Below are 17,765 nucleotides of genomic sequence, written 5' to 3'. Positions count from 1 at the left end.
AGAGCTTTAGGACCTAGCATGTTGTTATCATGGGCTATGGACAGTATCAACTTCAATCAGAGCATTAGGACCTAGCATGTTGTTATCATGGGCTATGGGCAGTATTACCTTCAATCAGAGCATTAGGACCTAGCATGTTGTTATCATGGGCTATGGGCAGTATTACCTTCAGTCAGATCATTAGGACCTAGCATGTTTTTATCATGGGCTATGGACAGTATCAACTTCAGTCAGAGCATTAGGACCTAGCATGTTGTTATCATGGGCTACATATGGACAGTATCAACTTCAATCAGAGCTTTAGGACCTAGCATGTTGTTATCATGGGCTATGGACAGTATCAACTTCAATCAGAGCATTAGGACCTAGCATGTTGTTATCATGGGCTATGGACAGTATCAACTTCAATCAGAGCTTTAGGACTTAGCATGTTGTTATCATGGGCTATGGACAGTATCAACTTCAATCAGAGCATTAGGACCTAGCATGTTGTTATCATGGGCTATGGGCAGTATTACCTTCAATCAGAGCATTAGGACCTAGCATGTTGTTATCATGGGCTATGGGCAGTATTACCTTCAGTCAGATCATTAGGACCTAGCATGTTTTTATCATGGGCTATGGACAGTATCAACTTCAGTCAGAGCATTAGGACCTAGCATGTTGTTATCATGGGCTACATATGGACAGTATCAACTTCAGTCAGAGCATTAGGACCTAGCATGTTGTTATCATGGGCTATGGACAGTATCAACTTCAGTCAGTGCTTAGCAGCACAACAAAGTAACTCCTAATGGTCTCAACAATTGCTTTCTATCATGACATTTAGCAGGCTCTTCTAGAGAAGGACATTCCAGTGATTTGAGTTGACTCCACCGGATCAATAGCTTGTCTCTCAATCAAACCGCTCATGTGGCATTTGAACCAGATGAAACACAGGTTTCTGTCCACATCACCTCTGAGAGACTCAGACACTTCTGTAAAATCCCACTGGATAGGATGGATATAGACGAGTCCATTTAAATCCCCCCCCAAGACTGATGCTGAGACCTTAAACCAGTCAGAAAAAGATAACAAAACCGTCTGAAATCATCTTTTAAGGATGGCCGTAATGTACAGTATGTAGGTTAATGCTGACTGTTGTTTCGTTTAGCTCTGTTGCTGGCCCACTGGCGCAGATGATGTAAAAAGTTCTGGGAGCCTGCGGTACCGAGAGCTTTTTATTATGTTAAGTATTTATTAACCATAAGAAAATAGCAAAAGCAGTCTGGTGTAAGCATTCTAACAGAGCAGGTTAGAGAGGCACCTTCATAGTGCTGAAATACAGACACCAATCAAAACCTAATAATGATAGAGATGGATAACACAGGAAATTAATATGAAGTATCTAGATCAATGATAGAGATAGATAACACAGGAAATTAATATGAAGTATCTAGATCAATGAAAGAGATAGATAACACAGGAAATTAATATGAAGTATCTAGATCAATGATAGAGATGGATAAACACAGGAAATTAATATGAAGTATCTAGATCAATGATAGAGATAGATAACACAGGAAATTAATGAGGTAGCTACAGTAAATAAGGTGCCATATATAGTATACAACTTGCTAACGTAGTGTTATTTCTGAGAACTGAAAATAAGGTTGAAGTCTGAAGTTTACATACACCTTAGCCAAATACATTTAAACTCAGTTCTTGACATTTAATCCTAATAAAAATTCCCTGTTACGATCACCACTTTATTTTATAAGAATGTGAAATGTCAGAATAATATTAGAGAGTATCACGTCAGCTATCACGTCTTTCATCACATTCCCAGTGGGTCAGAAGTTTACATACACTCAATTAGAATTTGTAAGCATAGCCTTTAAACTGTTTAACTTGGGTCAAACGTTTTGAGTAGCCTTCCACAAGCTTCCCACAATAAGTTGGGTGAATTTTGGCCCATTCCTCCTGACAGAGCTGGTGTAACTGAGTCAGGTTTGTAGACCTCCTTGCTCGCACATACTTTTTCTGTTCTGCCGTATTCGATATAGGACTCATTTTACTTGGATATAGATACTTTTGATACTTTAGAAAATGTTGTACCTGTTTCCTCCAGCATCTTCACAGGGCCCTTTGCTGTTGTTCTGGGATTGATTTGCACTTTTCGCACCGAAGTACATTCATCTCTAGGAGACAGAATGGGTCTCCTTCCTGAGCGGTATGACGGCTGCGTGGTCCCATGGTGTTTATACCTGTGTACTGTTGTTTGTACAGATGAACGTGGTACCTTCAGGCGTTTGGAAATTGCTCCCAAGGATGAACCAGACTTGTGGAGGTCTACAATTTTTTTCCTGAGGTCTTGGCTGATTTCCTTTGATTTTCCCACCATGTCAAGCAAGGGGGCACTGAGTTTGAAGGCCTTAAAATACATTCACAGGTACACCTCCAATTGAATGAAATTATGTAATTCGGCCTATCAGAAGCTTCTAAAGCCATGACATCATTTGTGTGGAATTTTTCAACCTTTTTAAAGGCACAGTCAACTTAGTGTATGTAAACTTCTGACCCACTTTTTGGAATTGTGGTACAGTGAACAACTGTTGGAAAAATGACTTGTGTCATGCACAAAGTAGATGTCCTAACCGACTTGCCGAAACTATAATTTGTTAGCAAGACATTTGTGGAGTGGTTGAAAAAAACTAGTTTTAATATTTCCAACCTTAGCGTATGTAAACTTCCAACTTCAACTGTACATAGCCCCACAATCAACAATAAAGTACAACAACATAGGTATAAATATATTAAATAAATCCATATAATTACTAAACTGTGGTTAGCTAATTTAAATATACCATATAGATGCATATAATTACTAAACTGTGGTTAGCTAACGGAAAAATACTAAATAGATACATGTCATTATTAAGCTGTGGCTAGCTAACTGCATAATGGAGCTGAATATTATGCTGGATGAAACATCTGAACTAGAGTATGGCTGTTCAGGTTTCCCCTGGATGCTAATGGCATTGAACTGCTAATTATGCACAACTCCATTGGGCTGAATGGATACGATCACATTGCAAGTGATAAGTCATTGGTCAGTGGCACAATGTTTCCTTAGAACAATTCAACTGGGAATGGAGATTTGCAACAAATTAATGTAATTAACAACCACATTCATTACTTCTAATTGCGTTACATAATGAGTGCTCTCTGAAACTGAAACCCAGATTGGATTCATATTATATTAATAATTTCAGTGTACATTAGAGTAGCTTCCTCTTCTCCTAAGATATGACTGGCTGCAATGTTTCCTAAAAACGTTGTCTGAATCTTTCCCAACTACTGGCATATAGCAATTCTCTGAGCTAAAACAGACAGAGAGCACCACACATAGAAGGAGGATGTGGAAATAGTTGAAACAGCATTGCAGTATGCTTTTATAAAATACTCATCAAATTCAGAATGGTAAAAAGTTCATTGTGGGCGGCAGGGTAGCCTAGTGGTTAGAGCGTTGGACTAGTAACTAAAAGGTTGCAAGTTCAAATCCCTGAGCTGACAAGGTACAAATCTGTCGTTCTGCCCCTGAACAAGGCAGTTAACCCACAGTTCCTAGGTCGTAATTGAAAATAAGTATTTGTTCTTAACTGACTTGCCTAGTTTAAAAAAAGAAAAAAGTTAACTGTGGGAGGCTGTGTTAGCTATGAAAGCCTTTAATCAGATTAAAGCACTCAGGAAGATATAAAACCAGACGGAAGACCTGCGTCCTAACATTACAACGAAGACTGGAAAGGTCAACACATTTTTATCCAAGTTTGGAATAAATAATAACCCCCAAAAAAAAATGATAATGCTCATAATTACCCAGAAAGCACTTAGGGGGAAAGTATACATCAAAAACTCTTACTGTAAAACAAGTACTCCTACATCTGTAATCTCATGTATACTTACAGTGTATAAAAAGGATTGGCTTATTTTAATAGCAGCTTTAGATCTTAGAAAGACAAGGTATAAGCTGGTCATTTGAAAGCCATATGCCACAGATTAAGATATAGCGTTTTTTGTATTTTTTTTCTTTCTCTCATTGACTAATACACATCTACGAATGCTTTTAGCTGGTATGAAAGCTAGTGCTTTTAAATCCTTGGACTCGTAATAATATAGGCCTAGAATTTGTGACATTATAAATTGTCTAGAGTATAAATTGTGTATTGTTTGAAAATTGTTGAAGGATTTGGTTTGAGAGATTTATCGACAACGCAGACTTTTCAGCATCTTAACTTTGTCTGAGAGCTTACAACCACGTCATGCCAGTCTGTTATTACCCAGAGATCCCACCTAATAGCATAATAACTATCCCTAAAACACACACCAGATTTGATTGGTTTTGTTTTGGTGATTTTCATGCAAGCTCGAAAACTTTATTGATTTTAATAATGGGCCATCTCCCTGAGGGAAATACCAATAACTATTATCACATCAAATATAGGATGTCTGGAACGGCCGTTAACAGTGACGATACACAAATGAAAAACTCCTCTATCAATGTACACATCTAATTATTTTTAATTATTTGGAGAAAAACAAAAAACGGAGTCAAATGATTATGAAGATCATGTTTTAGGCACGAATGACATTGCAATCTGCCTTTTCAGATGCTGGAGAGTAGAATAGAATCAGTCTACAGTCTGCCTGTTCAGAACCTGGACAGTAGAATAGAATCAGTCTACAGTCTGCCTGTTCAGAACCTGGACAGTAGAATAGAATCAGTCTACAATCTGCCTTTTCAGATGCTGGCGAGTAGTATAGAATCAGTCTACAGTCTGCCTGTTCAGAACCTGGACAGTAGAATAGAATCAGTCTACAGTCTGCCTGTTCAGAACCTGGACAGTAGAATAGAATCAGTCTACAATCTGCCTGTTCAGAACCTGGACAGTAGTATAGAATCAGTCTACAGTCTGCCTGTTCAGAACCTGGACAGTAGAATAGAATCAGTCTACAGTTTGCCTGTTCAGAACCTGGACAGTAGAATAGAATCAGTCTACAGTTTGCCTGTTCAGAACCTGGACAGTAGAATAGAATCAGTCTACAGTTTGCCTGTTCAGAACCTGGACAGTAGAATAGAATCAGTCTACAGTTTGCCTGTTCAGAACCTGGACAGTAGAATAGAATCAGTCTACAGTTTGCCTGTTCAGAACCTGGACAGTAGAATAGAATCAGTCTACTGTCTGCCTGTTCAGATAACGGACAGTAGTATAGAATCAGTCTACAGTCTGCCTGTTCAGAACCTGGACAGTAGAATAGAATCAGTCTACTGTCTGCCTGTTCAGAACCTGGACAGTAGAATAGAATCAGTCTACAGTCTGCCTGGACAGTAGAATAGAATCAGTCTACAATCTGCCTGTTCAGATGCTGGAGAGTAGTATAGAATCAGTCTACAGTCTGCCTGTTCAGATGCTGGAGAGTAGTATAGAATCAGTCTACTGTCTGCCTGTTCAGATACTGGACAGTAGAATAGAATCAGTCTACAGTCTGCCTGTTCAGATACCGTAGAATAGAATCAGTCTACAGTCTGCCTGTTCAGATACCGTAGAATAGAACCAGTCTACAGTCTGCCTGTTCAGATAACGGACAGTAGAATAGAATCAGTCTACAGTCTGCCTGTTCAGATACCGTAGAATAGAATCAGTCTACAGTCTGCCTGTTCAGAACCTGGACAGTAGAATATAATCAGTCTACAGTTTGCCTGTTCAGATACTGGACAGTAGAATAGAATCAGTCTACTGTCTGCCTGTTCAGATACCGGACAGTAGAATAGAATCAGTCTACAGTCTGCCTGTTCAGATACTGGACAGTAGAATAGAATCAGTCTACAGTCTGCCTGTTCAGATACTGGACAGTAGAATAGAATCAGTCTACAGTCTGCCTGTTCAGATAACGGACAGTAGAATAGAATCAGTCTACAGTCTGCCTGTTCAGAACCTGGACAGTAGAATAGAATCAGTCTACAGTCTGCCTGTTCAGATACCGGACAGTAGAATAGAATCAGTCTACAGTCTGCCTGTTCAGATACTGGACAGTAGAATAGAATCAGTCTACAGTCTGCCTGTTCAGATACTGGACAGTAGAATAGAATCAGTCTACAGTCTGCCTGTTCAGATACCGTAGAATAGAATCAGTCTACAGTCTGCCTGTTCAGATACTGGAGAGTAGAATAGAACCAGAACAAAAACAGATTGACATGAGGCTAACTAGGCAGCCATTTTCCTTTCCAAAATTGTTTTTGGCAGGCAGTACATTTGTTATTGATAATTGGCACACTATGAACTACCTTGGCAATGGTAACCCACCAACTTCACAGCTATGAGAAACGCACAAATCAATGGTTACCTCGTCCATTTCAATGGTGATAGATCTAATACACATCGTTATGCACCTCTGTCTGCATTTGAAGTTAACTACAAAGCGTTGTGTCCTAACCAAAAGGGACAGGTAATATTTAACTTTATGTTAATTGTTTTGGATGTGTACATTTGTAAATGCCAGCTGTTAGGTGGTTTGGAGGGTGGAGCTAATAACTGACGTGCTAATGACATTCATTTGTGCCTACAATCTGTTTGTCAGGATGGGAGGAGGAGGAGATATGAAAAACCTCAGCGCGTTGTGTTGGCGGAGACGACAACATAAGATTGCTGACAGTCTGATAAAATAAGCCTGGGGAAGGAAAGCAAAAGGGGCCATAAAATGAATGGCCTCCTAGCTCATAAATAACAGAAACATAAATGTCATATGAACTTTATTTCAAGAGCGGGGTGGTCTAATAAAGATGCAGTTTTAAAGAGGAGTTGAGAAATTCATTGTCATAAGAAGGCCACATCCCCAGCCTGTTCCCAGAGAGTTACTCAGCCCATCGTTGGCATTCAAGACCTTGCTCATACCAAGCACCTTTTTGGAATACAAAGGCTTAGAAGCTAGGTTTTGATTCTCCACCTCTCTCTTTCTTTTCCCATGTTTTGCCTGTTTTACTCCTATAACTACACCCCTCTTTCCTCCATCTCTTTTCCCTTTCCCTCTTTCCCTTGTTCTTGCCCTTTACAAATTGAGACGGCGAGATAAGAGATTGCCCCTGCCATGGCAGCCTGCTGCCCATTGATAAAACCATATCTAATCCATCTAGGGGCCCCCTGCGCCACCAATGCACTCATCTCTGAGTCTGTCAACAGAGTGAGAGAGAGAGAGAGCGAGAGAGAGAGAATCTGTCTCTTCATTCTCTCCTTTAGAACCGGGTACTAAAGTGTCACGTTTTATCTGTGAACATTTTGGGGGAGGAGATTAGCTTTCCATGTTCTTGGCAAAGCATACATGACAACCAGTCTCCAGGTCTTTTTGATTTGTGTGGTAGAGATGTGTCTGATGGTTCAAACCTGCATTTTGCTCCTTGAAAATACATTAGCTGCGTTTCTATATCATGAACTAGTCTTACTCTGCTATACATCAGCTAATATTACATTGTTGTCAAATGACTGGTCACATAGTCCTCTGTTAATGTTTGGTTCGTTGCAGCGCTTGGACTCCAACACCACATGACATCAATGCAGGGATTATATATCATTATAATCTGGGTGGTTCGAGCTCTGAATGCTGATTGGCTGTAAGCCATGGTATATCAGGAACTCTGAATTCTGATTGGCTGAAAGCCATGGTATAACAGACCGTGTATAACGGGGATGACAAAACGTTTTTAAATTTTTTTTTTTTACTGCTTTAATTACGTTGGTAACCAGTTTGTAAGAGCAATAAGGCACATGGGGTGTTTGTGGTGTATTGCCAATATACCACGGCTAAGGGCTGTGAGCCAGCAGCATACTACCCTGCATCACTCCGCTGGCTTGCTTCTGAAGCTAAGCAGGGTTGGTCTTGGTTGGTCCCTGGATGGGAGAACAGATCCTGGAGTGGTGTTGGAAGGCCTGTAAAAGGCACTTTTTCCTCTGGTCTAAAAAAATAAGTAAAAATTACAATACCCCAGGGAAGTGACATAGGGAAATTGCCATGTGTAGGGTGCCATCTTTCAGATTCAACATTAAACGGGTGTCCTGGCTCTCTGTCGTCAATAAATATCCCACGGCACTTATCGTAAGAGTAGGGGTGTTAACCCTGGTGTCCTGGATAAATCCCCAATCTGATCCTCATACCATCATGGCCACCTAATCATCCCCAGCTTCCAATTGGCTCATTCATCCCCCTACCTCTCTCTTCTAACTATTCCCCAGGTAGTTGCTGTAAATGAGGATGTGTTCTCAGTCAGCTGACCTGGTAAAATAAGGGCTGTATCCAGGCACTCTGCACTCTGCGTTGTGCGTAATAACAGTCCTTAGCTGTGGTATATTGGCCATATACCACATCCCCTTGGGGCTTATTGCTTAAATATACGTACATGTTGAAATGTAAAATTAAATTCTCCAATCTCCATATAATGTGCAACATATTGTGTTCTAAGGGAATCTACCATGTATTAGAGACACTGTTTGATAAGGCAATTTTATGAACCATACAATGTTTACATCATTGAATATTAATCAGAAGGTGACCAGCAATTACAGTACATCAAAATATAAATTATCATCACTATGAATCACCGCTATCGTCATGGATATGATTTACATCACTATGAATCACCGCTATCGTCATGGATATGATTTACATCACTATGAATCACCGCTATCGTCATGGATATGATTTACATCACTATGAATCACCGCTATCGTCATGGATATGATTTACATCACTATGAATCACCGCTATCGTCATGGATATGATTTACATCACTATGAATCACCGCTATCGTCATGGATATGATTTACATCACTATGAATCACCGCTATCGTCATGGATATGATTTACATCACTATGAATCACCGCTATCGTCATGGATATGATTTACATCACTATGAATCACCGCTATCGTCATGGATATGATTTACATCACTATGAATCACCTTTATCATCATGGATATGATTTACATCACTATGAATCACCGCTATCGTCATGGATATGATTTACATCACTATGAATCACCGCTATCGTCATGGATATGATTTACATCACTATGAATCACCGTTATCGTCATGGATATGATTTACATCACTATGAATCACTATCGTCTATGATTTACATCACGAATCATGGATATGATTTACATCACTATGAATCACCGCTATCGTCATGGATATGATTTACATCACTATGAATCACCGCTATCGTCATGGATATGATTTACATCACTATGAATCATGGATATGATTTACATCACTATGAATCACCGCTATCGTCATGGATATGATTTACATCACTATGAATCACCGCTATCGTCATGGATATGTCTATGAATGGATATGATTTACATCACTATGAATCACCATGGATATGATTTACATCACTATGAATCGTCATGGATATGATTTACATCACTATGAATCACGCTATCGTCATGGATATGATTTATCACGTCATGGATATGATTTACATCACTATGAATCACCGCTATCGTCATGGATATGATTTACATCACTATGAATCACCTATGAATCACCTTTATCGTCATGGATATGATTTACATCATGGATATGATTTACATCACTATGAATCACCGCTATCGTCATGGATATGATTTACATCACTATGAATCACCGCTATCGTCATGGATATGATTTACATCACTATGAATCACCGCTATCGTCATTTGGAATATGATTTACATCACTATGAATCATCACGCTATCGTCATGGATATGATTTACATCACTATGAATCACCGCTATCGTCATGGATATGATTTACATCACTATGAATCACCTTTATCATCATGGATATGATTTACATCACTATGAATCACCGCTATCATCATGGGTATGATTTACATCACTATGAATCACCGCTATCATCATGGGTATGATTTACATCACTATGAATCACCGTTATCGTCATGGATATGATTTACATCACTATGAATCACCGTTATCGTCATGGGTATGATTTACATCACTATGAATCACCGTTATCGTCATGGATATGATTTACATCACTATGAATCACCGTTATCGTCATGGGTATGATTTAATAGAATGCAGCTGAGTAGGAGCAGAGGATGGGGAAAAGGATGGAGGGGAAAAGGATGGAGGGGAAAAGGATGGAGGGGAAAAGGATGGGGGAAAAGGATGGAGGGGAAAAGGATGGAGGGGAAAGGGATGGAGGGGAAAAGGATGGTGGGGAAAAGGATGGAGGGGAAAAGGATGGAGGCGATAATGATGGAGGGGAAAAGGATGGAGGGGAAAAGGATGGAGATTTACATCACTATGGGATAAGGATGGAGCTGGGGAAAGGATGGAGGGGATAATGATGGAGGGGAAAAGGATGGATGGGGGAAAGGATGGAGGGGAAAAAGGATGATGGAGGGGATAAGGATGGAGGGGAAAAGGATGGATGATGGGGATGGAGGGAAAGGATGGGGGAAAAGGATGGAGGATGGAGGGGATAAGGATGGAGGGGAAAAGGATGGAGGGGATAAGGATGGGGGGAAAAGGATGGAGGGGAAAAGGATGGAGGGGAAAAGGATGGGGGGAAAAGGATGGGGGAAAAGAAATCATCTACCTATCTGTTTATTACCATGAGAGACTTCTATATTCTGTTTTTTTATATTATTTTTTATTTATTTTATTTCACCTTTATTTAACCAGGTAGGCTAGTTGAGAATAAGTTCTCATTTACAACTACGACCTGGCCAGGATAAAGCAAAGCAGTGCGACACAAACAACAACACAGAGTTACACATGGAAGAAACAAATATACAGTCAATAATTTAAAAAAATCTATATATGGTGTGTGCAAAGGAGGTACGGTAAAGAAGGTAAGGCAATAAATAGGCCATAGTGGCGAAACAATTACAATTTAGCAATTAAACACTGGAGTGATAGATGTGCAGAAGATGAATGTCCAAGTAGAGATACTGGGGTGCAAAGGAGCAAAATAAATAACAGTATGGGGATGAGGTAGTTGGATGGGCTATGTACAGGTGCAGTGATCTGTGAGATGCTCTGACAGCTGGTGCTTAAAGCTAGTGAGGGAGATATGAGTCTCCAGCTTCAGTGATTTTTGCAATTCACTCCAGTCATTGGCAGCAGAGAACTGGAAGGAAGGCGGCCAAAGGAGGAATTTGCTTTGCGGGTGACCAGTGAGATATACCTGCTGGAGCGCGTGCTACGAGTGGGTGCTGCTATGCTGACCAGTGAGCTTTAACTAGCATAGACTTGTAGATGACCTGGAGCCAGTGGGTTTGGAGATGAATATGAGGCGAGAGCCAGCCAACGAGAGCAGTGCTGGGTAGTATAAGGGACTTTGGTGACAAAACGGATGGCACTGTGATAGACTGCATCCAATTTGCTGAGTAGAGTGTTGGAGGCTATTTTGTAAATGACATCGCTGAAGTCAAGGATCGGCAGGATAGTTAGTTTTACGAGGGTATGTTTGGTAGCATGAGTGAAGGATGCTTTGCTGTGAAATAGGAAACCGATTCTAGATTTAATTTTGTATTAGAGATTCTTAATATGAGTCTGGAAGGAGAGTTTACAGTCTAACCAGACACCTAGGTATTTGTAGTTGTCCACATATTCTAAGTCAGAACCGTCCAGAGTAGTGATGCTGGACAGGCAGGCAGGTGTGGGCAGCGATCGGTTGAAGGGCATGCATTTAGTTTTACTTGCATTTAAGCGCACTTGGAGGCCACGGAAGGAGAGTTGTATGGCATTGTAGCTTGTCTGGAGGTTAGTTAAGACACAGTGTCCAAAGAACGGCCAGATATATACAGAATGGTGTCGTCTGCTTAGAGGTGGATCAGAGAATCACCAGCAGCAAGAGCGACATCATTGATGTATACAGAGAAAAGTTGGCCCGAGAATTGAACCCTGTGGCACCCCCATAGAGACTACCAGAGGTCTGGACAACAGGCCCTCCGATTTGACATGCTGAACTCTGTCTGAGAAGTAGTTGGTGAAGCAGGCGAGGCAGTCATTTAAGAAACCAATGCTGTTGAGTCTGCCGATAAGAATGTGGTGATTGACAGAGTCGAAAACCTTGGCCAGGTCAATGAATACAGCTGCACAGTATTGTCTCTTATCGATGGCGGTTATGATTTTGTTTAGGACCTTGAGCGTGGCTGAGGTGCACCAATGACCAGCTCGGAAACCAGATTGCATAGCGGAGAAGGTACGGTGGGATTTGAAATGGTCAGTGATCTGTTTGTTAACTTGTCTTTCGAAGACCTTAGAAAGGCAGGGTAGGATAGATATAGGTCTGTAGCAGTTTGGGTCTATAGTGTCTCCCCCTTTGAAGAGGGGGATGACCGCGGCAGCATTCCAATCTTTGGGGATCTCAGATGATACAAAAGAGTGTTGAACAGGCTAGTAATAGGAGTTGCAACAATTTCGGCAGATTATTTTAGAAAGAGAGGGTCCAGATTGTCTAGCCCTGCTGACTTGTAGGGGTCCAGATTTGGCAGCTCTTTCAGAACATTAGCTATCTGGATTTGGGTGAAGGAGAAATGGGAAGGCTTGGGCAAGTTTCTGTTGGGGGTGCAGGGCTGTTGACCAAGTTAGGGGTGGCCAGGTGGAAAGCATGGCCAGCCGTAGAAAAATGTTTATTGAAATTCTCAATAATTGTGGATTTATCGGTGGTAACAGTGTTTCCTAGCCTCAGAGCAGTGGGCAGCTGGGAGGAGGTGTTCTTATTCTCCATGGACTTTACAGTGTCCCAGAACGTTTTGGAGTTTATGCTGCAGGATGCAAATTTCTGTTTGAAAAAGCTAGCCTTTGCTTTCTGCCTGTGTATATTGGTTCCTAACTTCCCTGAAAAGTTGCATATTGTGGGGGCTATTTGACGCTAATGCAGTATGCCACAGGATGTTTTTGTGCTGGTCAAGGGCAGTCAGGTCTGGAGTGAACCACGGGCTATATCTGTTCCCGGTTCATTTTTTTTGAATGGGGCATGCTTTTTTAAGATTGTGAGGAAAGCACTTTTAAAGAATAACCAGGCATCTTCTACTGACGGAATGAGGTCAATATCCTTCCAGGATCCCCGGGCCAGGTCGATTTAGAAAGGCCTGGTCGCTGAAGTGTTTTAGGGAGCATTTGACAGTGATGAGGGGTGGTTGTTTGACCGCATACCCATTACGGACGCAAGCAATGAGGCAGTGATCGCTGAGATCCTGGTTAAAGACAACAGAGGTGTATTTGGAGGGCAGGTTGGTTAGGATGATATCTATGAGGGTGCCTGTGTTTATGGATTCTGGGTTGTACCTGGTAGGTTCATTGATCATTTGTGTGAGATTAAGGGCATCAAGCTTAGATTGTAGGATGGCCGGGGTGTTAAGCATGTTCCAGTTTAGGTCACCTAACAGCACGAGCTCTGAAGATAGATGTGCGGCAATCAATTCACATATGTTGTCCAGGGCACAGCTGGGGGCAGAGGGTGGTCTATAGCAAGCGGCAACGGTGAGAGACTTGTTTCTGGAAAGGAGGATTTTTTAAAGTAGAAGCTCATTGTTTGGGCACAGACCTGGATAGTAAGACAGAACTCTGCAGGCTATCTCTGCAGTAGATTGCAACTCTGCCCCCTTTGGCAGTTCTATCTTGTCGGAAAATGTTATAGTTAGGGATGGAAATTTCAGGGTTTTTGGTGGCCTTCCTAAACCAGGATTCAGACATGGCTAGGACATCCAGGTTGGCAGAGTGTGCTAGAGCAGTGAATAGAACACACTTAGGGAGGAGGCTTCTAATGTTAACATGCATGAAACCAAAGCTTTTTTGGTTACAGAAGTCAACAAATGAGAGTGCCTGGGGTATGCGAGTGGGCATAGGCACTGCAGGGCCTGGATTAACATCTACATTATTTAATACTGCATATTATATTATTATATGATGCGGATTTCACTGTACTTGTGCATGTGACATTAAAACATGAAACTTGATAGAGTGCTCCTCCTATTGTTAACCCCTTACAGAAGATAAAACGTGATTGACTAGCATGGCTCGTTTATTGGCCAGACTAAGCTGCTGTTGGCCAAGGACCAGGTCTTTCTTGAAAAATAGGTATTTTGATCTCAATGGGACAAGCTTGTTTAATGGACATTAGGGAAAATGTACCATAAAGTTTTGTATACCATAAATATACCATAATGTTTTGTAAACCATAAATATACCATAAATATAAACGAGTGTGCTCTTCCTATAAAACATAAACCAAGTGATGAATTAGCATGGCCAGTTTATTACAGAGAGAAACTCGCTCCCTCTTCCTGTAAGATAACCCATGTGATGAATTAGCATGGCCAGTTTATTACAGAGAGAAGCTCTTTCCCAGGTTTTCAAAGGTACTTTTTAACTCAATGGGAAAACCTGGTAAAATAACTAAAAGAAAGAAATTAAGTCCTTGGACAGTAGCCACTTACTGGACTCAGGGTCAGAGTTTCCGTCTCCCTCGGTGCGGCTGTTGGGCGAGGTCTGTTGATAGTACTCTTCCTGGGGGAAGCCGAGGGGGAGAGGCTGAGTGGTGCTGGCAGTGCTGCTGGGCTCGTGGTCCCCTAGACCACTGTCGCTACAGCTCTCCTGAGAACCATCCGGGAGGTGGAACGTCACACGACGCTGGGTCTGATGGAAACACACCGAAACACAACGTTCATTTAACGTCACACAACGCTGGGTCTGATGGAAACCAAAACACAATGTTCATTTAACGTCACACGACGCTGGGTCTGATGGAAACACACCAAAACACAACATTCATTTAACGTTACACAACGCTGGGTCTGATGGAAACCAAAACACAACGTTCATTTAACGTTATACGACGCTGGGTCTGATGGAAACACACCAAAACACAACGTTCATTTAACGTTACACAACGCTGGGTCTGATGGAAACCAAAACACAACGTTCATTTAACGTTATACGACGCTGGGTCTGATGAAAACACACCAAAACACAATGTTCATTTAACGTCACACAACGCTGGGTCTGATGGAAACCAAAACACAACGTTCATTTAACGTTACACGACGCTGGGTCTGATGGAAACCAAAACACAACGTTCATTTAATTTATCACTGACAGTTGGTCTAAAAAAAACACAACACCAAAACAGAACTTAACTGTAATACTTTATTACACAATGCTTGAAACACAACATTAATTTAACGTCACATGATGCTGGGTCTGAAAACACCACAGAACAATATGTTGATTTACACGTTTTTAGTGTGGTGGACGTTGTTGGTGCGTTCAGCTGCAGAGAGAGCTAATTCAATCACCTTGGAGACGACATTTGGGGGGAAATCTCAGACTAATTGGTTGCGTATTATGGGATTGTTCTTGCATGTCTAACAAGACAAGTCCCCATCATTGTCACGTCTTCTCCGAGGAATATGGTATTACGTCACGGCAGTCTAATTGATACACTGGTCTTAGAATCTAAAATCAGCGCTCTTCTGAGATATGGCAGTCAAGGCTAATGACATACTATTCAAAAATGCACGTTGACTACTTATAGTGTATGAGTTTTAATTGACAGTTACTGCCCATAAAATGATTATAATAGATTGACCCTTTTGACGAGGCTGCACCGTGTCCTACTTTTCCCACCAGCCCAATTTAGATAAAGGGAAGGAGGTGTGGATGAACTGACTTTGATTAGAAAAGGTCTGTCTGAGGATTGTACCAGTTCTGTAGAGCTCTTCTCCTCTCAAAGGGAGTAGCTCTTTTGATTTCTCTGGAGAGTTACAGAAGTTCATGGAGTGACCTTTTTCAGGAGCACGATGGTAGCACTACAAAAGGAAACACCCAATAGGGAGGTCAATATCCACAAATGCTAGCCGTTCTTCAAGGAAAGAGAACATAGATGAGTTAGATTGTGAACCACAAACACAGGGGCAATCCGTGAACATCAATTATCTTCTCTTTTTTTCATCTCCAGTACATTCTACACCTTTGACTATAATCATATTTCAAAACTGAATGAATTGAAATTAGATGTTGTTTCAGTAGGTCATTCTTTGCCAAGTCAAAAAAAAAAAAAAAAAATAGACCTTTAACATTGAAGACAATTAACAGTGAAAAGACTAAAGTATTATTACATGCAATTTTCTAAATGGTGAGGAGATTTTTTGGTTACATTGGACAGTTTGGAGAAAAAGGGCAATTTCACTGTGAATATGATTTCATTTCATAACACGATTCTCAGTCTCAAATTGCATCTTATGAGGAAAATAAAACACTGAAAACTTGATTATATTGCCATATGTTTTGTTATTGTGTTTCAGTTTGTATTCAACCTGTTATTCAGACTGATTAGAACAAATGTTTCATGAAACAATATCATAGCCTCACCCCAATAATCTACATTTCTCCATCTCTAGAGCGGCTAAAGCAATATGGGAGTTCTGAATTAAAAACATCCTTAACACATGGTCCTTTATCCTCACGGGGAGTCGTCTGTGCCTCTTTGGAAAAAAGCACTTTTCCTCCACCACTGTGGTATACCGATAAAGACCTTATTGTTCTTTGATTAGGCAGACAGAATAAGGGAGAGGAAAAGAATGGGTTGGAGGGAGAAAAAGAAAAAATCTTGGCTCAAACGAGGCCTCAGCCCTGCCAAATAAAGAGATCCGCAAACACCCTACCAGCTCATTTAGGACTATCAGAGGGTTGACTAAACTAAATCCTTACAATTAAAACGCTGAAACAAAAAACTTAGGAGATTTTCTGCTTTATGATGTCATTACGAGCAATAATACATAAATGTACATGTATTTCCTTCATTGAAGAGGGTGTACGTGTAGGTATGTGTGTGTGTTCGTGCGTGTTGAAAAGACACGTTTCCACGACTACCACTGGTGTGTGGAGAGAATTCTCCTTTATTCTTCACAGTCCCTTAAACACCTCTAAGATCTGTTTTTATTGTGCTAATTGTCTCAAGTAAATTAGTTGTCAAGCCTGTCAGTCGATGACCTTTTCTTCCAAAAACTGAAGCCAAAACTATTCAATTGGCCTTAAGGTTAGGTACAGGTTTGATAGGATCAATAAGAGAAGGGACTGTTTAGCTAGTCCTTCCATCAAAGATAACATGGCCGCCCAGTTTATTCCACAATGAAAGCAATTAAATGATATCAGCCTTGGAACATCCTGCTTTTCTCACATTTAGTCAAGCTGTTGACTACTCCACCACAGCAATGTCAAGCTGTTGACTACTCCACCACAGCAATGTCAAGCTGTTGACTACTCCACCACAGCAATGTCAAGCTGTTGACTACTCCACCACAGCAATGTCAAGCTGTTGACTACTCAAAAAAAAAAAATTATAAAGCCCTTCTTACATCAGCTGGTATCTTAAAGTGCTGTACAGAAACCCAGACCCAAAACCCCAAACAGCAAGAAATGCAGGTGTAGAAGCACCACAGCAATGTCAAGCTGTTGGCTACTCCACCACAGCAATGTCAAGCTGTCGAATACTCCACAACATCAATGTCAAGTCTTCATGAACGGAAAGTAGAGGATCATATTTACAGAGCTTTGGCAGCTCCATGAGAAGCCATCTGCATCCCAAATGGAAACCTATTCCCTACATAGTGCACTGCTCCTGACCAAGGCCCTTAGGGAATAGGGTGTCGTTTGGAATGCAGCTGCTCACTTCCTCTCCACATGTTTCTAATTTATTTGAGTCTTTCTGC

The 17,765-nt window shown here is 41.0% G+C and overlaps 1 protein-coding gene across 1 annotated transcript in view; it reads right to left on the bottom strand.

The window, feature by feature from the left end:
* LOC115120934 (protocadherin-11 X-linked-like) overlaps positions 1 to 17,765 on the bottom strand; it is a 324,301-nt gene that overhangs the window by 94,227 nt on the left and 212,309 nt on the right. Inside the window, exon 6 of the mRNA XM_065019983.1 lies at positions 14,493 to 14,691. Within this exon, the coding sequence (XP_064876055.1) occupies positions 14,493 to 14,691 (199 nt within the window). The remainder of the gene's footprint in view (positions 1 to 14,492; positions 14,692 to 17,765) is intronic.

Source organism: Oncorhynchus nerka, linkage group LG6 (genome assembly GCF_034236695.1).
Source record: "Oncorhynchus nerka isolate Pitt River linkage group LG6, Oner_Uvic_2.0, whole genome shotgun sequence".
NCBI classification, from domain to species: Eukaryota; Metazoa; Chordata; class Actinopteri; order Salmoniformes; family Salmonidae; genus Oncorhynchus; species Oncorhynchus nerka.
The sequence above is the reverse complement of the archived record's forward strand: the minus strand, read 5'-3'. Positions and strand labels throughout refer to the sequence as shown.